The sequence below is a fragment of the Crassostrea angulata genome, chromosome 2 (assembly GCF_025612915.1).
Source record: "Crassostrea angulata isolate pt1a10 chromosome 2, ASM2561291v2, whole genome shotgun sequence".
Classification (NCBI taxonomy): Eukaryota; Metazoa; Mollusca; class Bivalvia; order Ostreida; family Ostreidae; genus Magallana; species Magallana angulata.
The window spans coordinates 35,746,589-35,770,134 of NC_069112.1; the positions used below are offsets into that span (position 1 = coordinate 35,746,589).

At 33.5% G+C, this 23,546-nt stretch overlaps 1 protein-coding gene across 3 annotated transcripts in view; it reads right to left on the minus strand.

Moving 5' to 3' along the window:
- LOC128173778 (uncharacterized) overlaps positions 1–17,471 on the minus strand; it is a 31,648-nt gene extending 14,177 nt beyond the window's left edge. For 2 of the 3 annotated variants that reach the window (XM_052839449.1, XM_052839448.1), the window contains exons 1-3: positions 12,665–12,905; positions 3,220–3,450; positions 1,794–2,048 (exon numbers count right to left, since the gene is read on the minus strand). In XM_052839449.1, coding sequence (XP_052695409.1) covers positions 1,794–2,048; positions 3,220–3,450; positions 12,665–12,866 — 688 coding nt within the window. In that variant the 5' untranslated portion in view covers positions 12,867–12,905. Of the gene's footprint in view, positions 1–1,793; positions 2,049–3,219; positions 3,451–12,664; positions 12,906–17,169 lie in introns of those variants that run through there. The other variant, XM_052839450.1, reaches the window with a different exon arrangement.
- Between the last annotated feature and the right edge of the window lie 6,075 nt (positions 17,472–23,546).

The following is a 23,546-nucleotide window of genomic DNA, read 5'->3' on the forward strand; positions in this document are numbered from 1 at the left end:
GAGGTATATCTATAATGTGAATAAAATTTCGTCAAAATCAAAATACCTTCACTGTTTGATAATTTGCTAACTTCTCTGATAATTAACAATTTTTGGAAATAAAAAATATAAACTGGGTTTGATTGTTTATTTCAAACACAGGTACTAGTAATCACAATATAAAGGTGTCCCATATCACCTTGAGATTCAAAAAACGTTTGAAAGTCACACCCCCTTACCTACACCTTGCAATTTAAGCTCAATTGAAGCCATGCAATTTAGCTCTATGTTTTTTAGGCTATCAATTACAAAGCATGACTTGATAGTTTATATTATTTAGATAACACTGATTTTGTTTATAAATTAAACAGTGATTTTTTAAAACTAATTCAATGATAATTGACACACTAATTATCCTAATAAGAAGGGAAATAAGTAGTTTTTAAGAAAAAAGAGATCAAGCAAATCATCAAATACATGTACTTAATTAAATTTGGGAAACTTATGATTAGATATTGAATCACTGAAAAAAAATCATTTTGAAAAATATTTAGAATTGTACATGTATATATTACAATAGTTCAATGCTTTTTAACTACACGTTCTAACTTGACCTTGTATTGATCGTGTGGGGAACAATGGGTACTGGAAAGCTTCAAATTTGTATGTAAATCAGTGTGTAATTGAAAGTAATTGAAAAGTAATTGGAATGTACATGCCTTTTTGAAAGTAATTAATTAAATTAAATTTAATTAAAATTAACTTTCATGTGTGATAATGCCCAACCTTGGTGCCAGGCACATTACTGGAAGAAGAAGAAGAAATTACCATTACATGTAATTGAAAATTTGGCCAATTACACATTACTTTCAATAACCTTAAAATTTGTAATAAACTACACTCAATTACAATTACAAATTACCATTACTCCATCCCTGATTTGAACAAACTTGAATCTACACTACCTGAGGATGCTTCCACTTTAATTTGAGTTTTTCTGGCCTAATAGTTTTTAAGAAGAAGATTTTTAAAGATTTTCTCTATACATTATGGAAAACTTGATCCCCCAATTATGGCAGCACCCTACCCCCTGAGACCATGATTTGAAGAAACTTGAATCTACACTACACGAGGGTGCTACCATTTTAATTTGAGCTTTTCTGGCCTGATAGTTTTTGAGAAGAAGATTTTTAAAGATTTTTTCTTTATATTCCTATGTAAAACTTGATCCCCCTCTTGTGGCTCCTCCCTACCCCCGGGGACCATTATTTGAACAAACTTAAAACTACACTACCTGAGGATGCCTCCACACAAGTTTAAGCTTTTCAGGCCGACTAGTTTTTGAGAAGAAGATTTTTGAAAAATACCAACAAATGTTCAATAATTCTCAATTATATCCCCTTAAAAGCAGGCGTGGCCCTTCATTTGATCAAACTTGAATTCCCTGCACCTAGTGGTGCTTTGTGCCCAATTTGGTTGAAATCTGCCCAGTGGTTCTTGAGAAGATGAAAATGTGAAAAGTTTACAACAACGACGACGACAACGATAGACAACGGACAAATTGTGATCAGAAAAGCTCACTTGATCATTTGGCTCAGGTAAGCTAAAAAGTCAAACTATTCTTTAAAAAAAATGTAAAAATAAATGAAGAAATTGATGCATGAAAAAAAAAACACCAAAGCATGGTAAAATCAAGCTTCGGTATTTGCAAGAGCAGAATATACCAACAAATATAAATATTAATTTGATATCAATACTAACATAAACTAACAAAAAAAATGGGAAAAAAAGAGGTAAAAAACTAAAACAATTACCATATACTTCAACCTCGCATAGGTTGCTCTGGACAAATGGAGAATACTTCTTAGGATATGAAACATTCATCAGTCTCTCGTTGTAGTATATAACGTATTGACCAGGCATGGAACAGTTTGTGGTAAACACAGCAGGGATTGTACGTGTAGAAAATTTTCTGTCTTTGAAACATAATATTCCTTGTGACATATCCGTAGTATTTGACACATACAACGAGAATCCCAGAAAAGACGACGTGTATGGATTAGAGGGTCCTAAAATGAACAGTGCAAAAGAAGATTGAAGTACCGTGATAACTTTAACACATTATATATATATATATATATATATATATATATATATATATATATATATATATATATATATAGTCTGGTAGTAGAAATAGTAAATCTTCACAATCTAGGTTACCGAAGCGTTGAAGCAAAAATAGTGCTCACCGGAAGTTTAAAATAAATCTTCACCCGCTGATGAAGCAAAAATTTATCACACAGGGAGTTTACGCCACACGTATGAGATAAAACAATTTATTACATACTTATAAATAAATACAGTTTTATTGCATATGTCATACAAATGGCATTAACATCGAAACACGTATCGGCCTCCGGGCCTGATACAGGTTATCAGGCCTCTAGGGCTGATACACATCCGTATCTTAACCCCTTGCGGAACTCCTCTGCCTTGATTTCGTTTTGGCATTTGAGCATGTTTACAGATAAAAAAAATAAAACATTTGTTACAGTGGGTACCGGTTACAGTCGACATTTTCAAGTGCAGTTGAAAACTTAACTTTAGTTAATGTTTTGGAGCAGTTAATTTCATAACCTGAGGAAATTCCGGTTTTGTAGCTACATGAAAGGTTAAAAAAAAATAACATCTCACATTTTTATTTGACACATGTACAGACTACTCTCAAATAATATATAAAATCAATTTAATGAAGATGATGTTTTTTTTTAATTTTATCTCTAAGTATGTAAGTAATATAATAATAGATACACTCTTTCCATATCACAGTATCCAGTATTCCAGTATTATCCCGAGATTCCAATATAAGCCGAAGGGCCGAAGGCCGAATGCCCTCGAGCTGATATTATGTTATTATTCTCTATATATAAACATAATATGTCACACAGTGTTTATGCATTGGTTTTAATTAGAAACCACCTATGCATTAGTTAAATCTACTTTGACGAAGAAATCACAATTTATAATTCATTTTAACTGTACAAAAAAGAGAATTATCATAAAAAAAATGTCGGTGTTTAAATGTTCCAACACAAATATCATTTCTCTTGGACATTTGTGTTTATAAACGCATTTGTTCTACTTATTTATTTGTACAAAAGAAAAACAAGGAAAGAAACAAATCTGTTATGATATGCACCCAAAAAAAATTCAAGAAGACGTTTTTAAAATGAATACCCCATGGATAAGTGCCTGTCATAAAGTAGATGGTAATGTGGTGGATGCTGTGGATGCTCGTCAGGTTCACCCACCAGGTGGCAGTTCTATTGGGTTCTGAATATACACACTGTCCTCCATTCAAGGTCAGATCTGCCTTCAGTCCGTCTACAGCATTGCTTGAGTCATAGGTGTCGTCTCCTGGTTTATATGGGAACTGCTGGTCTGTTGGTTTATTTAGAGCCACATTCACTGCAAAGAAAGGTGCACAATGATCACAGAACACCACTTTTTGGATAATGTTTAATTCATTGTGCCTTAACAAAACAAAATCACCGATTATATGATAAGACACGTTTAACAAATGATTACACTTTTTTGTAAATATGGGACACAAAAGGGAGAATGAAAATCTTATTTTAAGGATGATAAATATCTTTTTGACGTCGATGATTACGAAAAGAAATTAGCGTTTGAAAGGGATTTTATTAAAATTTTGTTATGTTCCAAAGCTTGCATATTATATTGTGTTATCTGTACGGCGACAAACGGACCAACGGGATATATATATCCACTATTTATAAAATCAGCAAAATAGTGTAGACGATTTGATTTAAAGGTAAAATTAATATTCCACAAAAAAATTATATGCAAAATTTATTGTCATAGTTTATGGTGTTTTATAAGCATAGGAGAAGTGTTATAAAGGATGGATAGTGCAGATGCTTTTCGAAGGCCTAAATCACAATAAACACCACACAACGAATGATTTGGCGTGATTTTGGCCATCGTCGTCAATGGCATGTCAAATGTAGTATGCCTTTTTAGTATTTCATTTGAGAGATATGAAATTGGCCATTAGGATTTCTTTTTCGAATGACAATCTTATATAGAGTACCGAAAAATGTATTTAACTTATTCAACACACATTATTTGTTTAAAGGAAAAAAGAGATGATTTTTTTATGAAAAAAAAAAACTGAAAGAAAATAAATAATATAAACTTTGACTAGGTGAACTCTGCTTTACCTGCTTTACCTCTTATAAAAGATCAATAATGTGCCAAATATGAAAGACAAAAAATCTATGTTAAATCCATTAAAATGTGTTTTGCAAAAATTATTGCTAAACATCTTAATGACATATCAATATCATTGCCGAAATTTACAAATATCATGCGCTTTTTTGCCATAAAAACTTGAGAACCAAAGCATAAGGGTTTTTTTTGTCGACACTAGAATCGGGCAAAGCACCACTTAAGATTGTTATGTAAACAGTCAATCCTGTAACGAGCTATTTTAATATTAGAACCCCTCTTCAACCTCTTCTGTCATCGTCAGCAACTTATCAGCAATTGAAGTCAATAAGAAGATTAAATAATACCCCCTTGCGAAGACAAAAAATGCCAACAAGTATTTAGAACGATTTTCTATCAAATAAAACCGATAATAGTTTTATTATATGTACAATTTAAAGTCTGATCACTAACTTGTTAACCACAGCATAGCCGACAATATAGTTTTCTTTGGTATAATAACATGTCACGTATTTAAAAACTATAAGTTCGATATCAAGTTTTAGTGTCCGCCTCAACAGCAATTATTTCCCTCGACTTAGCCTCGAGATATAGTTACTGCCTCATGGGACAATAAATTTGATATCATCCTCACAGCCAGTAAATATGTATGTATTACATAAATTTCTGTGCATTTAGTTTCTATGTAAAATTATGACGATAAACATACTATTTTATCTAATCGTAAAACAGTGTCTGTGGTATTTGTCTATGGTGAAAAGATCTACACTTTTCACCATCAACATTCGATTTCCTTCGTTAACATAATCTCGGAACATTTTGGCGTCACCAAGTTGCTACATTAAATTAAATGTCTGATAACTCGAAATTTGTAAACCATCGCCTACAAATAAAGTTTTGATCGGTATCATCGGTATAATAACACTTATTTCTGACTATCTGAACAATAGCTACGCCTTTAAAAATAGTTGCTGTGGAGGGGGACAATAAAGACAATATATATGTATTATGTATCAATTTTAAAGTCTTACTTATTTTGACAAAATCATGCCCATTATACCCGTACTTTCTAAGGAAAGTTCTGGTATATTGTTGTTACCCTATTCTGTCCGTCCGTTCGTTCGTCCGTCCGTCCGTCTGTCACGTTTTACTTTCTCAAACTGTTCTTACATCTTATAAATCAGCAAACTGAACTCTTGGAGTTTGATTTGGGGTGTCATGTTGTTTTGTAAAAATGTTTCAAAAATCTCTGCTAGTTCTGGGAGTCACAAAAAACCTTCTTCCTCGAACTCCTCCTACATTTTCAATAATAGACAAGTCATTTCTTGGAATATGTTTTGGAGTGTCCTGTAGATGCGCAATAAGGTTTCAGAAATTTTAATTTTGTCCTGGGGATCATTTGGTGGATGAAAAATGACTCCTTTTTTTTTAAATCTGGTTTCATTAACGTCAACATTTTTTTTCAGTAGCCAAATGATCTTTTAGAATGTGATTAGGGGTATCATTTTGATGTGTATTTAGGTCTCAGAATTTTTTTCACGGGGATCGGTGGGCAACAAAAAATAAGATTTTTTTGAAAAAAAAGTATGATTCCTCTTACAACTTTTGGAGTACCTACGCCATCTCTTCCAATATGATAGGAGCTGTCCAATAGATGTGCAATAAGATTTTAAAAATTTTAATTTCATCCAGATAGTCGAACAATAGCAAAACATTGACGTTTATCACTCAAAAAAACTTATATCCCAGAACTCCTCTTATGATTTAATGAATAGACACATTCTATCTTGAGATAGATGTGCAATGTGTGGATCTAGAGATTGGGGGATCCCCCATCCAAAGCTCAAACTTTAAATTGCATTATAAAATTGCCAGATATGCCCCCGGAAAACTCATATAACTGCCCCACCCCACCCCCGAAAAAAAACTCTGGATCCGCGCATTAATCCCTCTCAACAATTTATGTGTGTCTATATTTACAAATCCTTTTATTTGATATCACGAAAAATGGGCCGATCCCTAAAATAAGGGGCCAAAATGGCTCTAAAGTCTTTTTATAATAACTCTTTACTGAAAAATAATGTGATATTATTTATAGAAGCAAAAATGTTCATTGTACAGCTGTTTATCTATACAGTACCATACCTAAGTTATATGTTACGTATTTAGGGGTTTTAAGGGGCCAGAAGTCCAAAACTCTGATTATCAATATCTAGGAAAGGAACAATATTTTGAAAAGCATTGTAGAAGGAAATTTGCTTTAAATAATGTTCTTAACAATATCCTTTAAATTTTTTGTTGGTAGCCCCGGTTAGGAGTTGAAGGGTCTGCCTTTAAAACACTGTTGTTCGGATATTTTGAGAACATCTAACAATTCGTGAACACTTTTTAAACAAAATATGTTTATATATGCGAGACCTTTCATTTGATATCCAAAAGAGCTGACCCCTCAAATTAGGGGCAAGTAAGGCTACAAAGTTTTTTTTTTATAATAGGTTTTTTTTTAGCGATAGTTTGTAATTCATCATAAAAAAAACAACAACAAAAAAACAAAAAAAAAAACAAGAACTTAATAAGCTTATTCCAAAACTGAAATTCGTTTTAAAATCGGACGATGCATAACAGATATATAGTGGTTTGAAATAGCTTTTCGGAAATTTTGATTCCGCTTTCTTGGTAAAGGTAAAGGTCATGTTAAAAATGAAACTAACTCGTACCTAAAATAATTCGATAATTTTTAAGTCGTTCTTGAACACCTTCAGATTTTTATTTGCTAAGTTGTTCTTGAAATTGATAACGTTTTTGTTAATTTGTACTTAGAATCATTCGGATTTTGTTAACTCGTACAAAGAATAATTCGATTTTTTCTTTTCGTTTTTGTTACTTGTGTTCATTGGTTTAAGAACTCTGCTTCTTAAAAGAGCTTCTAGCTTTACATTCGACATTAACGGAAGGCCCACTCGTTGCTTTGCAACGAGCTTTGCTCAAGTTATTTTTCTTTTATTTTTTTTTTCTTGCCACTGCACGCGATATCTCAGAAATAGCTCAACTGATTTACACGAAATTTTCAGATCTTAGTAACTATGTTCTGAACCGTATCGGAAATTTGTTGGGTGATGATGTCATTTCCGCTTTCGAGATATTGGCATTTTAAGGATTATTAAGGGGTTGGTTTGTCCAAGAGTGTTCTCATAAACTACAAACGATATCGATTTTAATTTTTAATTTAAATTTTCAGGGATGATAGACAAAAGATTGTTTTATCTCTGATTAAAAGCATTAATATTTGCCTAGCACAAGAAACACCGGAGCTCGGTAGATCTCGAAAATTGAGATAAAAAAGCGTTGTAATTTTGCTTGGTTTTCTTAGTTTATCTTTTTTATCGCAAATATTTTGTTAATAAAATGTAGAAAGAAAAGATTTTTATTTACGGGATCTTTTGTTTGACATCAAGAAAAAGGGACTGGCCCCTCAGATAAGGGACCTAGAACCCTTGAAATATTTCACTTTATAACTCAAAAGCGGTTTAGATTTCGATATGGCTGTCAATGCAAAAGTTGTTCATTATGATCTTCTTAATGTCGAAACAATACTATTTTGTTTGGGTATTGCGGGATCTGAGAGTAAAAAGCTAGACTTGTTACCATGTATTTGTGTTTTGTGTGGCAAATAACGGGGTACTTCTGCGTATTAGCGTATTACTGACATAAAGGGTACCAGTTTAAATACAGAAAGTGTTTAAACATTTTAGTTATTTTCTAGTGAAACACTTTATGGATAAAACAACTGCTTCTGTGCAATGCATTTGAGTCGCATTTAAAATCTACGCAGCACTGTTAAGGTTGCATATGCTTAAATAACTAAGAAAAATGTCATAAAAACGAACTACGAATGTTATGGTCGTAATAATCTAAACTTGCTTACAACTTTTTCCAAAATACTATTATCTTAACTCTAGGGACCCATGTGTTACGACACACATGTGCATTTAGAGTAATCACGTGCCTATCACGTGACACCGATATTTATAAACATTTTACTATGTCACACATATTTTTCAATCCCCCGTTGCACATTTATTTGTTTTGCATGTATAATTTAAATGTGATCTTCTCCAAAAATCACTGCTGCTTTATTGGAATCGAGTTAATTACAACGCTATATCCAAAAATACACTCGACTATCCATAATTTACTGTGGTATCACGTCATTTTTCATCAACGAATAAGACAAATCCGGAGAATAAAACAAGCAGAAGCATTTTTCCGTTACCTCAAAACCGTCTTGATCACTGTGTAAAATATCAAAAGTATCCATGCAGGTTATGCCCTTGCGAAAGTGCGTTGAAGATGATATACATGTATTTTTCTTAACTCAACCCCCTTTTCAAACGCAATGCCGATCTAGATTTCGGCTAAAGGAAATAACTCTGTAGATATAGTGTTGCAGGAAATATGAATTAAATTATGAGCATTTTGCGATATTTTCCCTTAGTCGTTTTGCTGGAGGCAAAATTGTAACTTAAGTATAAATAAATATCATACATTTATAAATTTCAAGTGACAGCGTAGGTCAGTAATTCATCCACAACAAAAAAAGACATGAGAGATAACTACGACAAACGTTACTTCTTTATATTCCATGCGCGGATCCAGAAAGTTTTTTTTTCCGGGGAGGGGGGGGGGGGGTCCGATAGTTATTGAGTTTGCCAGGAAAGGGCGTCCAGGGTATAATTTTGTAATGTAATTTAAAGAAATTTGAATTTTGCAGGGGGGGGGGGGGTCTGGACCCCTTTAGCTGCTCCCCCCTTTAGATCCGTGCATTAATTCAGCGACAATCAACAAGCCATGCATTTTTTCATTTTATTTTTTTACCTTCTTTGCCAATTATATTTTAAAACACATTCTTCATCAAATTTGCTGTTTACTTTTTTGAAAGTATTCCTCAACGTTGTTGTTTATCTTTAAGAAAGTACAAGCGCAAAACTCTTATCCCCACCCCCTTTCTAATGAACAAATACTCAAACAACAATACATGAACAATGTAAATTCCAAGATTTTGAGTGTTGATCACAACAACTACATGTGTAATATATAGATTTTCAAAAATTTATTATTAATTTTTCAAGGGAATATTGAAGAAATTACTCATAGTCAGTAAAATGTTAACAAATAAATCATGATTAAAATAAATAATATTTGCATATTAAGATTAATTTTGACTGTTTAGGTTTTAAATATGATTGTTAAAAATTTAAACAAAAAACAAGAGTTGCAAAATCCTTAGCTCAGATTCAACATATAAATACTTAGATTAGGTTTGTGTATTTATAATTAACATATATAATAATGTTAATATTTCTGTTAGGAGGTTATAAATGCACATAATTGCTTTTCTTGCACAAAATCATGCTGATGGTCTCCACATAGGAAAAGCTGGGTAACAGGCAGGAACATAGGGAGGTAGAACCAGCCAATTCACCAATTGATGCAGATGGTCTCACGCATAAGCCTACAAAGTTTAACATAACATTATATAAATAGTGCCTGTTTCGAGGGGTGTCAATTTCAACTGTTATCCTCCCAAACAAACACTATTTATTTTATTATACTGAATGTCTTAATTTTAGAGAATATTTTAATACTTTTATATAGAAATGAGGTGAATTCTACGGCGAACCTTACGCGCATAATTTACGCGCATGTAACAATTCCTTGTGTTACCCGTTGCTAAGTGTGTTGCTAACGCTGAGGGTAATAGAACGGATTATCAACTGCGTCTAAACCAATCAGATTGCAGTATTTAACATGAAAGTATAATAATATATTTTAGCACTTGCACTTTACAACAGTACAAACTTAACAATGTCAAATGACGAAAAATGAAATCTTTTTTGATAAAAGACAACCCTATGAGCAAAAATTAGCCTCTGGTGTTTATTCAAAGTTCATTGTTAACAATAGTGAACACAAAAGATGCCAAGATGGACACACAGTTACATAGAAAAATACTATTGGAAATGCCACTTGGGCATTTACATGTATACTACATGTTTTTTTTTTATGTTCTTTCTTCTTAAATTTTGGCTTCTTTATATAAATATACATTATTATTAACATTACAGATTTTCTTGTTGCAATTAACAAATGTTCCCGATACACTGAAGAAAATCAAGAGTTAACTTAATACTCCAAATTGCCTTAGGTATAAATGTTTACAATAGCAGAAAGAGCCCCCCCCCCCCCCCCACCAATAAAAAAATCGTTATCGTCAAGGGATAATGCTAAGCAATCAATGTATACTCTCACAGCAAGTTTAATTCTATTTCAGGCATTTCAGGCAGAATGAAAATGCACAAATATATGCAGGGTAGTCTCCACCCACTTAATATAAATAATTTCTAAAACTTACCAAAAACATATTGAATGCATTTGGATAAATGCAACTTGGGGGCTGAAGCAGTTGATTGTAATGAGACACTGGAGCATACAGCATATGGAAACCCTCGTAGCCAAGATGCTCAGCCGAGGATAACAACTCCTCGAAGAGCCCGATACCCTAGAGAAGATGCAAACACTTCTCTTATCTAAACCCACTATGTGTTTAGCCGTTCTAGTTCTCTGCCGAGCTGTAGCTAACGATAGATGATATCTCCACCCCTCTCTCTTTCGAGAACGTAACCGCTACCTAAGTAATCAACACTTATACTCACAGAGTACTCACAGACAAGAGTTTCGAAGAGACATTCACAGCTTACAACCACGTAGTCAATTTCTCCCAAGCAGACTCGGAGGAGCATTATATAAATAAACCGCTCTAAACAGTAAATGGGTGTTTAGTTTCATCCATGCCATATTTTGAATAAATAATACTGCCGGTATTATACAGAAACCTCTGTTATCTCTAAATCTAAGTATCTATATACAATGATTATTATGGTAAAGAAGATCAAATAATATACTAATGATTCCAGATAATTAACAAGCATTTAATGATGTAAATCAATATAACTAAGGGAGGTAACTCTATAACGAAAATGCGTGCCTCGCTACAGTAGTATAGGAGTCTACAAATGAAGTACATTTTTAAGCTACGGCGTAAATTAAATCATCAACAAGTTATTTAGACTTGAACTCAAATTTTATTCAGCGATACAAGTAATAGTTGATCAGTATGCAGTCCTTGAGGCTGGCGATCAGCTTATAAAGGTGTGAAAGACAAAAAATAGCACTTCATATTTTGAAACTTCAAAGGTATCACTCTTTTTCTTTCTAGGTTATGTATTCCGGCCAATTGAAACAAATAAAGTCAAAATTTTACAGTGCACTACATAAAAGCTTTTGAATCGGCATAGCCGGGTTTACTCCGTGTTTTGATTGACCCCTGTCATTGAAAGCAATGTGTATGGTTATTGCATTATAATGCGAGTTGAATGAAGGTGATGACAATCTAGTTGTAGCTATTAACAATGTAATGCTACCTAACAATTTAGGATATTTGTATTGCTTTGAAAAATGTTTTACGGTAATTGTCTGCAAGGACAGTCAACGCACCCGACAAATAATTTCATTTAAAACTTGTTCTCATAAATTAAACATGTTAAAAAAATTAATTAACCTGATCATGTTGATATTAAGTCAGCAAAACAATACAATTTTAGAGATAATAATTCTCACAAAAATTAACAATTATTGTATCATCTTTTTTTTTAAATTCTAAACCATAATTTTACATATACTGGTAATATAAGTAATTCTGAAACACTGTTATATTGAAATAAATTCTAAATAAATATTAAGGTTCTTTAATTTCAATGTAAACAAGCTGAGCAGTGACATTTTTATTTGAAGTCACATGGATCAGCAGACAGAAGTGATACTTTAGAGCAATTGTCAGAGTAAAAATGGTTTCTTTTAATTAATTGATACACATGCAAAAAACAAAATATATTGATCATGTACCAGTCCATGTAAATATACCAACACAGTCTAACACAGTGGCACTACTTATCCTCTACATTGATACATATATGGTGTCGCTGATAAATAATCAATGTGGAACTGGAAGGTTGTGCATTCAGGTAAAATGTAAGGTCTGGTGGGGAAAAGTTGATAAATCGCCATTGACATTTTTTGTCCAAGACGTTTTCAACAAGTAGGATTTAAAAACTCTAAAAATATTCTTTAAAATAATAAATTATATGCATATAAAGTATTGATATATTATCCTTTGTGTAAAAAAATGATATTCTAGTGCGTTGTTAAGTAATAAAACTTCGTAATTATTTACAACATGTGGTCTTGGGAAAACACATCTCGGTCCGTACATCACTTCGTCATTTTTGAGGTTACAGCACACACTAAGTACTGCGTTTACATTCTTTATCATATTGTTTGCGTTAGTTTACGAAATGATTTGTCCAATACTTACCATATCTCCTGCATAGTTCGACATCCACACGCATAGTATCAATCCACAACATCTCGGCGCACATGTTTACATCCATGCCTGCCATTTTGCTAGCGGCTAAAAATAGTCGACGCGTCACAGATCGATACAAGCGTCGTGAGGGAACGGATCGGAACCAAACGACAATTAATGTTTTCATTAAAAATAAGTAAATAATGATCATTATTGCACAATGAAGGGTTTGATATTTGATTTAACTCTCTTCAACAAGAAATTAAATCCAAAAACTAACTAGATGCTGTCATTAGACAGTAATACCCGCACCATGTGTTTGCCTCTAGATAACACTGTTTTGTACCAGTTTAATTAAAAATGAAGGCTACATGCAAACTCCGGTAATACATTTAAAAATTATAATTTTCATAACTGAAGGATGAGATCCCTGCCCATATGATAATACACATCGTGACATGAGCAGCACTTTATGTGCAATTTGGGGTAGAACTGTTTGCAGTGAATTTTCAGTTAATCAATAATCTTAACATTTTATGTCATAGGAAGTATAATGGTCTATATAATTATTACAAACAAAATTAAAAATTAAATTATGCCCCTCCCCGTGGCGGTTGCCGGTTTTAGATTTGCTTCTGTGTGCCTACATGAACGTCATCGTGTGCACAGATTTAGAGAAGGGGTGGGAGTGAGGGGTCCAGACCCCCCCTCCCCATGAAAATTCGTAAATTACCAAAAATACACCTTGGACCCCAATGCTCTTACAGACATGTAAACGCTCTAACCCATTGCGCTTCAATGTTAGGTAACATTATTTGGGGGGTAAATATTTAATCAATATTCAACATACTTTATTGTTTATCTCAATAGGAAGTATACATGTACATCACAATATGCAGGTGTCCTGCACCACCTTAAAGCTGTTATTTACCTAATAAAATAGTGCAAGTGGATTTGAAGAATAGGTCATAAAAATACATGCATGTTACAAATGACTGATCTTTGTCTGAAGTTACGTACACAACACAGGTTTGCATGTCTCATTAGCGGGTACTAGTTTTACCCAGCTCTTTTATTAGATGGGTTCACGTGTATACATACATGGGTGTTGCTAAAACGCGGAACGGAAAACGGAACGGAAGGAAAACGGAAAATCTTATCTAATGTTATTTACCTCATAGATTTGTTAAGTATGCTAAAACGATATACTTTATGTACCTTTTTAATTTTTTTTGAAAGATTAGCAATATTAGATTATTTATTCAAGAATATTTATTTCCTCAAAATTAACAGTACATGTATTGACCACTATATTCTGTCCCAAAATATCCTCGATTCACTTTTTGCTGTATATTTATATATACCTCAGGGTTCAAGCGATTCTCTTTTAGAAGCATTAAACATTCTCATTATTCTTTCTTTAAAACGTCCTCTCTAGCTTATCAGCTGGTATAAATACACGGCTAAAAATAAAGAAGTCTACGGGGTTTTGCATTTTAACAGACCCGGATGATAGTGTTGAAAAATTGTGCAAGGTCTTCTGAGTGACTTCCAAATGGAGAAAAGATGTCAACATTTTCCATTATAAATCGTCCAAATGTGCTGCATGAATATTTTGGGATCGACAGACTATAGTCCCAATATATAATCGGAAAATCAAACCAGGCAACGTCTAGAGCTCTCTATTCGGATCATATGTATATAGCTGCTGGAATAAACAACTGCATGCTTTGTAATGCAAACGTAAACAAAATTGCATTGCTAAAAATACTAGTTTCACAAATTACCGGGTATTTTAATGTTTACTGTATTTTAATTTTTTAATGTCGTCAGTCCTACAGTTTTTTTCTTCCATCTCAATGATACTGTATCGTCTGTATGATAAAAGATCGTCTAGAACACCGAAAATTCAATTTTGATGTAAGTATATACATGTACATCATATTTGAAAATAATATAAAAATACTCAAAACACGCATAAAACGCTTTCACTAACTGCGTACGTTACGCTAATATGCCAGCAATACCATATAAGAGAAATAAGTAAAAAGTTATAGCTAATTTGCTCGTTTAATCATGTTAATGTTTCACAATTCGTATACATTTGATTTTTCCGATTCGTACTCAACTAAAGCCGAATGAATACAATGCTATGATTGATAGACATTCATATGAATATTAATAAGATAGCAACATGTTGATAATCATTCATTAGATATAAATAAAAGATACAAAGTAAATCGTTTCTGGCCAGTGTATACCCTTTTTAAGCGATAAACGTGATGATATTTTCCATTCCGTTCCGTTTTCCGTTCCGCGTTTTAGCAACACCCATACATACATGTCTGTGTTTTCCGTATGCAGAAAAGGATTACGGTAGTTAAGATCAGCTAAAGGAATTCATTATTGTGTTTTAATTGGATTATCATTATGATGTTGACCAATTTAGGTAAGCATAATACATGTAGTAGCAGTAGCACAATTAATATAATAAGATGCCAGCATGGGATTCCTGCCAGCATACATACACATGTATATAAGTTCTACTTTCACTTTTTAAATGTCATCTCCCTTTGACAGCATACTGTTTCATCATCTTTTATTATTTAAATAAGCTTATCATCGTTACCTATCCTATCGCATTTGTAAAGTTTCTGTCATTTTAGTTGCAAAAGTTATTTTTTTCATTTGTCAGACTGCATGCACTGTTGAGTTGACCCCATATTGACCCTGTATAAACAATTTCTTATTAAATTTGTGTATTACATATGTAAGTAAGTGTAGACACTTATATTTTTTATATGAGTAATAATAGGAAGGAAGGAGTATTTCTTTCTTAATGTATTATAATGCATCAAATACAATGTAGATCATGACCTTATGGGACTGCTCTGACCCATCAAAAGGTATGTACCGGTAGGTAATGGGCCTCAGGGTTAAATTTAATTTTTCAAAACCGTAATCCACACCTATGGAACAGTTCCTTTCATATCCCAAGATATGATGTGTCTATCCATTAAATCATAAAAGGAGTTCTAGGATCTATGTTTTTTTTAAAGTGATAAACGTCAATATTCTGCTACATTTTGACTCCCTGGATGAAATTTAAATTTTGAAAACCTTACTGCACATCTATAGAACAGTCCCTATCATATCCCAAGATATGATTGTCTATCCATTAAATCATAAGAGGAGCTCTTGGATCAATGTTTGTTTTTTTAGTGATAAACGTCAATTTTCTGCTACTATTTGACTCCCAGGATGAAATTTGAATTTTTAAAACCTTATTGCACATTTATAGGACAGCCCCAATTATATCCCAAGAGATGACGTAGCTACTCCAAAAGTTGTAAGAGGAGTTCTGGGAACCATATTTTTTTTTGCCAAAAAACGTCATTTTTTGTTGCCCACTGATCCCCTTAATCAAAAAAAAAATTCTGGAACCTGATCATGCCTCAATATGACACCCCCAATCATATTCTAGAAGATCATTTGGCTACTGCTTAAAAAAAATGACGTTTTTTAAACCAGTTTTTTTGTAAAAAAACGTCATTTTTTAGCCATTAAATGACCCCCAGGACAAAATTGAAAATTCCGAAACCTTATTGCGCATCTATAGCATACCCTAAAACATATTCCAAAAGATGATTTGTCTACTTTTGAAAATGTAGGAGGAGTTCGAGGAAGAAGGTTTTTTGTGAAAAAACGTCATTTTTTACCAATTATTTGACCCCCAGGACTGACGGAGAATTTTTGAAACCTTTTTACAAAACAACATGATACCCCAAATCAAACTCCAAGAGTTCAGTTTGCTGGTTTATAAGATGTAAGAGCAGTTTGAGAAAGTAAAACGTGACAGACGGACGGACGGACGGACGGACAGACGGACGGACGGACGGAACAGGGTAACAACAATATACCCGAACTTTCTTTAGAAAGTGCGGGTATAATCAACTACCATTAATATATGTTATGTACGTTAAATCACATATCTAATGAATATTCATGAGTTCAAAGTTGATCAAAATAAGCCCCGCCTCCAAATTCTAGCCATAACAGTACTGCGTAGCTGGATTCGGAACTGTTTATAAGAACAATTACGTATCCGATCCCTTGCCCGCAGCCGAGAAAATAGGTCGCGGCTGGACTAGCGAGCAGTCTACCGTTATTAAATACTCAAGATTTGCGTTGCTGTAATGCTCACATGTGCTTATTTATTTAGCTGCTTACACAAAGAATAGTAAATGAGACCAGATAATACCTTTACCTACCAAATGATAAGAAAGCAATAGTTAATCAAATGTTCCTAAAAAGTTAACAGTGATAAATATTTACCATTTTGTTTTGTATAAAATGTTCTTTTTAGACACAATTGAGGAATAAAACGATGTACATGAAGTGAACGCACATAATCAGGCTACTTTTAAAGTTGCCACATTGCATTATGTTTCTTTAAAAGGAGTCACTTCATTAAATACTTACTGTGAAGTTAACCTTTAAATAATCGTACATACCATAGCAATAGCACAATTCCAGGACACATAAGTACAACATCAATGTCGGTGAGGTCTTTTTGGCAGTAGAATGCAATTTCATCTCGCAACTTTTCATCCAAAATAAATCCATTTATTTTCAAACTGGAACTTTACTCAGACAAAAATTAAGCAGATTTGTTTTCCTTTTCAGTGAATCAACACTAGAGCGGCTAATGCTTAAGTGTTCTTTCCGGGATGATAAATACGGAGATCGTCAAACATCGGCCTATCAGATAATATAAAGATGACTCTATATCACAAGTTTATCGTCTAGAATATACACAGGCTAATAACTGATTTCCTCCTACACTGTACAACCGTCTGCTTCAGTATTCCCGTCACTTCCTCAAAATGGGATATTTTTTTTAGATAGATAGCTTACACTACTGAATTCAGAATCCACTGATATTCCCAAATATTGACTGACATTGTCTGACATCCACTGTACATTGACTGTACCTCACTGTACAGTTCACTGACTTCCACTGTACCCCACTGTTTCCCACTGTACATTTCTACTAAACAGCACTGTATTCCACTGTACAGTCCTACTGACTTCCACTGTACCCCACTGTACGCCACTGTACCGGGCACTGACCAGCACTGTACCCCACTGTACGCCACTGTACCGGGCACTGACCAGCACTGTACCCCACTGTACGGCACTGTACTATTAATTTGAGAGAAAAATCAGATTTTTAAATTTTCAGTATATTTTTTTTCTTTGATATTTATTTTTGTTATGCTGTATATAGCATTATCATTATGTATACAGATAACTTGACAGAAGAATGCAACAGGTTGTTAAATTTATTTAATACGTTTTCTTTATTAATAAATGTCTATTGTTATTGAATGTTACGATCATAAAATTATGATAATTTCCCTAGCTATAAGGTGGAAGTATTGAATTTTACATGTTGAATCTGATTATTAAAAAAGTACATGTCATTATGATCATTCTGCCAGTCATTCGAAAATACCCCCCCCCCCCCCCCCACCAGCAAGGTTACATAACCTCGTTTAAATGATCGGGTTGTTGATTCTATGTGTCTCATAAGCTGTGTTTTAGCCATTAGAAACAGTCAATTAAACACAGAATCCACAAAATTTATCCATGCTTGTTTTTTTTTTTGTACACATGTTCAAATATCATGACTGCCCGCTTGACTATACAGGTACATTGTGAAGATAGCGTGCGAGTTTCTAGCTCATTTGTTAATTGATTTCTTTTGATTAAAATATCTAAATATACATTGCAAATGTCAGGTTTTAATTTTACTAAATAACACCTACTGTAGAATACATTATAAATTTTAAACATAATCAGTGACATATTAAGCGGTATTTAGCTGTATCATTAATTTCAGCAAGAAGTATAAGGAAGATTTAAATCAAGGAAGGTTGTAACATGTTGTAATATGCGTAGCTGTACAGTTTTCTTAATATATGATTTACTTTTAAATGTTTAAGAAATAAGATATATAAAATGCCCTACGCTACACACTTTTTTGTATAATGAGAGAGAGAGAGAGAGAGAGAGAGAGAGAGAGATTACAGGTATATCACTTTCTGACAATATTGTATTTGTGTCATTTGCAAGCGTACAAAAGTTCGCAATAAAATCTATGTTGGAAGTGGCGGTTATGATGCCGTAATGGGATTTTAACGTGCTTATACCTTTCTGACTTGGGGCCTCAAGTTTTAGCACTAGAACATTCATGAGAGAGAGAGAGAGAGAGAGAGAGAGAGAGAGAGAGAGAGAGAGAGAGAGAGAGAGAGCCATTTATCAGAAATCGATTAGAATAATAAGAAATTGATTGTCTATTAATCTGCTTCTTTTACATATCGATTATTTTTCTTTATGTCTTACGTTTATTTTTGCCAACCAACTCCGTGGTTTTAGAACCCCCCCCCCCCCCCCTTTTCTTCCCGAATCCACTTGATACCCCTTGCAGTACTGTGTTATGTCGAAACGATTCATGTTAAGCAATCGGTTATAAAAATTAATGCATTTTTTTTAATTTTGACCTCGATGTGTAATCACTATTAAATAGATATAATAAATCCCACTTTTGTGCAAACATTTCATGAAACTAGTCCTACATGTGAGTAAATTATAATAATCTTTTAAGACAGATTTTAAATGATTATGATCCCAATGCACCCGGCAACCATAATGATTTTTTTAAACAAAAGTGAAAATTCAGATTTTTTGTTTTAACAGTGTATTTCCCCGACGTTTACATCTATTTATTCCTAGGCCCTAACACATATACACAGGTGGTCAGTTTTCACACCTTCACACAGTCACCCGGCCGTGTGTATAGTCTGAGCCTTTCTGTTGGTTCCGGGTTTTTCGTTTTTCCCAGACAGACAAAAGATTCTTTTCTGTAGACATACACAAAGAAGGAGACAGTACACTGTCGATATAAAATATTACTTTTTAGCGTTGACTTTCAACCATTAAGAATTTTTAAGACAATCATTGAAAAACGAACTTCAAATCATTTGAATCCATGGACATTATCCCGAAACTAAAGATACTTTAATTTTTTTAATGCCAATACGTAGATTTAGCCGCTGTCAACATTACTACATGTTACTGCTAGTACTTTATTTAAATACTAAAATATTCGTACGTTAGCGTGGGAGCTTCGTCAAAAGCAGAAAAGAGAGAGAGAGAGAGAGAGAGAGAGAGAGAGAGGTTTTATAGAAGATTTGAAATATTTGCTATGATACAATATACTGGTTTAAGTAAATGAAGAAAAAAACAGAAGAAAAAACGAAAGATCGTTTTAAAGGCCGAACTTTTTTACCAGGTGGTAAATCTCAGGTGAGGGCGGGGCTTAATTTCTAGAGGTGTTAAAGCCTCCGGGGCTGGAAGTCTACCTGCGAACGTGAACGCTGCTAATCACTATACACATGAAGCAAATATTACACAAGATATAAATAATTAGTCAGAATTCATCATAGTTTGAATATCTTTTTGTTTTAATGACCATACGAAGCGATTTTATACGGAAATGTCGTCCGAGCACGTGTGTAAAGCACAATTAAAAAAAATCAGTAAACTAATTCTGCTTTAAAGATTTAACTCAATTCATTGTGTTTAGTACTTGACATTGTTTAAGACGTTAATTTGAACAAATGTAATTGTATAAGAAAACCATACGATCAGTAAAAATATTCACTTGAATGTAAAGGCAGCCATTATACGATGACAACTAATGGAGTTCGTTTTCCATGGAGTGACGTTTTCGTGCAACAAGTTCCAATTGAGTGTATAATTAGTATATACAGCTTTAATAGCTCATAAGTTTGTTTTAAAAAAGAAAATTGTGTATGCATGTTTTGGGTTGCATGCTCAATCATCGTCGTGAAATTTATTAGGTCATATACATTCAACATGATTAAAAATAAATTGCGTATTTTCAATTACTGAATAATAAAACTATTTTTCTCATTTATCCGATCCTTACACAATTAACCTATTATGGAAAGAGAAAATAAACACGTTTGCCTATTAAATAAAGTGTCGCTTATAATTGAAGAGATGCTAAAATTAAATTGTGATGCAGCAAAAATATCGCGCGCGCGGGGAGGGGGGAGGGGGCTTATGTATGCCTTCCTGACTTTGGAGGAGAATAGTTACAATATGAGAGAGAGAGAGAGAGAGAGAGAGAGAGAGAGAGAGAGAGAGGGAAGGAAGGGGTATATTTTTTTTCTTATTAAAACTGTTACTACATGTATATCATGGCAACATTATTAGCTGTGCAAGAGAAGATACATGTAGATGTATTACATGTGTTGATAATGAACAGTGTTCAAATTCAAAAGTATATAATTAAAAGTACCGTAATAGGGTGAAATATTATTTGAACACTGTTCGTTATCACCATATTTCATTTTTAATTAAACACAATACTTATTTTGATATCAGCGACTGTTGGCGGGGGGGGGGGGGGGGGGGGGGGTAGAGGATTTATAAATGTTTAACATGTTTAATATCCGACTTGATTTAAATAATAAAAAACGCATCTAAAATGGTTAATATAAGGAGTATTTCGTTTATTTATACATGTTATGTTTTTAGAAAAATATATTTCAAATAGATTTAATAATCCATAAGACCACAAATACCCGTATAAGGGAATTACATATTATCTTGAACAAGGTGTCAGACTGACAATTTACAAGGTTGTATATTGGGACATTCACACCTTTTGATCTACTGAAAGTATGTATACTATACACAGATACTGACTCGCTGATCTTCCTGTGAAGTAAAACTTCAAAGAAATTTTAAAGTCCAGAGCAGTTATCTTCTCTCTTTTGAAAAAAAAGTCAGTATGTTGAGCAATATGGTGGAATTTTTTATCGTTAAAAAAGTTGTCCCTCCACCATATGTTACATTAAAGTTTTAAAATTCAGATAATTTAAAACTATCCATAAATTGTAATTCATAGTTTAAATTTCTTAATTTTAAAACTTTAATGTAACATATATACTAATATTTATTTGACAAATATTGAATATTGATTAAATGAAATTCATTGTAAAAAAATCAACTAGATATTTAGTTACTAAAACATTGATTTTGAAATGTATAAAAATAAGTTCCCCCTTTTTATTGAATAAGTTGTTATAGTTTGTATGATAATTGGATTCCATGTTTTTAGATAAATACATGCGTGGATCGGAGGATTGGGGGGGGGGGGGGGGGTCAGAGGACAATTTACTTTTTTTAAATCTTACATAGTACAGTCAGTACCCTGTACAGTGGTGTACAGTGGGGTACAGTGCTGGTCAGTGCCCCGTACAGTGGTGTACAGTGAGGTACAGTGCTGGTCAGTGGGTAGGTACAGTGCTGGTCAGTGGAGTACAGTGGCTCGGTAGAGTGGGGTACAGTGGGATACAGTGTGGTACAGTAGCTCTGTACAGCGGGTGTACAGTGGATTAACAGTAGGGTACAGTGGTTATACAGTAGATGTCAGACAATGTCAGTCAAATTTTGGGAATATCAGTGGATTTTGAATTCAGTAGTGTTATAAAAAAATCATTCATTTAACGAGGTCCGAGCTAGTTCGAGTTTTCGATCTCATTGCGCAGCTCGAATGGTTTCCGATTGGCGTTTAGCTCTCGCTTTCGTAATATGTAGAATAGATGGAGTTTAATTTAAACGTAAATAATTACTTTCTTTTAAACTTAAAATAATAAATTAATTTTGCTTATTTAAGCAGTTTAACCTAGTTTGACACAACGAATTAATTTACGACTTCTTGTCACTTTACGGCATTGTTTACGTTGACACCAGACGACTGTCAGACAGGCCGTCGAAGATGGTTAACAGAACGGAAAAGGAAGGTTTTTAAAATCGACACAGGTTGCACGTTATAATCAGCAATTGAAAAATTTACACAAATCAAGTGAAGAATGTGACCAACTCGTAAATCTTGATACGTTTGTGCCTTTGTTTGATACTCAATCTACTCCTGCTGCGGGCAGCACTTTAGATGATCATTCGTATATACAGTCAGCAGGTTCGTTTGATGAAATTAATGAAGCATTTTTTAGTGGAAAATTAAGAGCTTTAGACTTTACTAGATATGAGGAAGATCTGCAAGCATTGTTCAACAACAGGAAATGCGTGGATTGCGCAAATGTGTCATTGAAGTTCAAGGATGCTGTAGGAGTTTTACCAGCTGGTATTTGTGGGCACTTGGTGATAAGGTGTTACAACTGTCTTCGGTTTGTACAAGTTGTAATGGGAAAACACATTCATCATGAATGATGTAATTTCTAAGTACTTGTTTTATTATCGTCCGGAAATTTTAGAGGCATGCAATCTTAACTAACCCTCTTAGACGGCCCTTTATGTACTTATAAACCACTTAAGAAGTACGTCGTTTTTTAATAATTGTGAAATGTAAGTAACGCTGATGTTTGCTCTGTAAAATATTTTGCAGAGTGATTAGAGGAAAAGGCTTACTTGCCCTTTATTAAATGTAATTATTTATATGAATTGAAATGCAAAACATGCGTCAACCACATTAAATTTCAACTATTTACCCCAGCATTTTCAATGAACAATATAAATTGACTTAATGTGTCGTTGCATATATATGCAGTGCCTCATACTTACGTGGGGGTTAGTGCACATATTAGACAATTTCTATGGCATAAAACCCTCTCTCCTAAAAAGTCAAAATTAGCAAATTTCTACACTTTTGAGAAGTTGGTGTTTTTGTTAATTTATCCGACCCGACTATACCCCCCCCCCCACCCCTATATGAATTGATATTTGCACACATAAAATAATAAAATCAGGGGTATTCAGAGGAGTCTAGATTAAG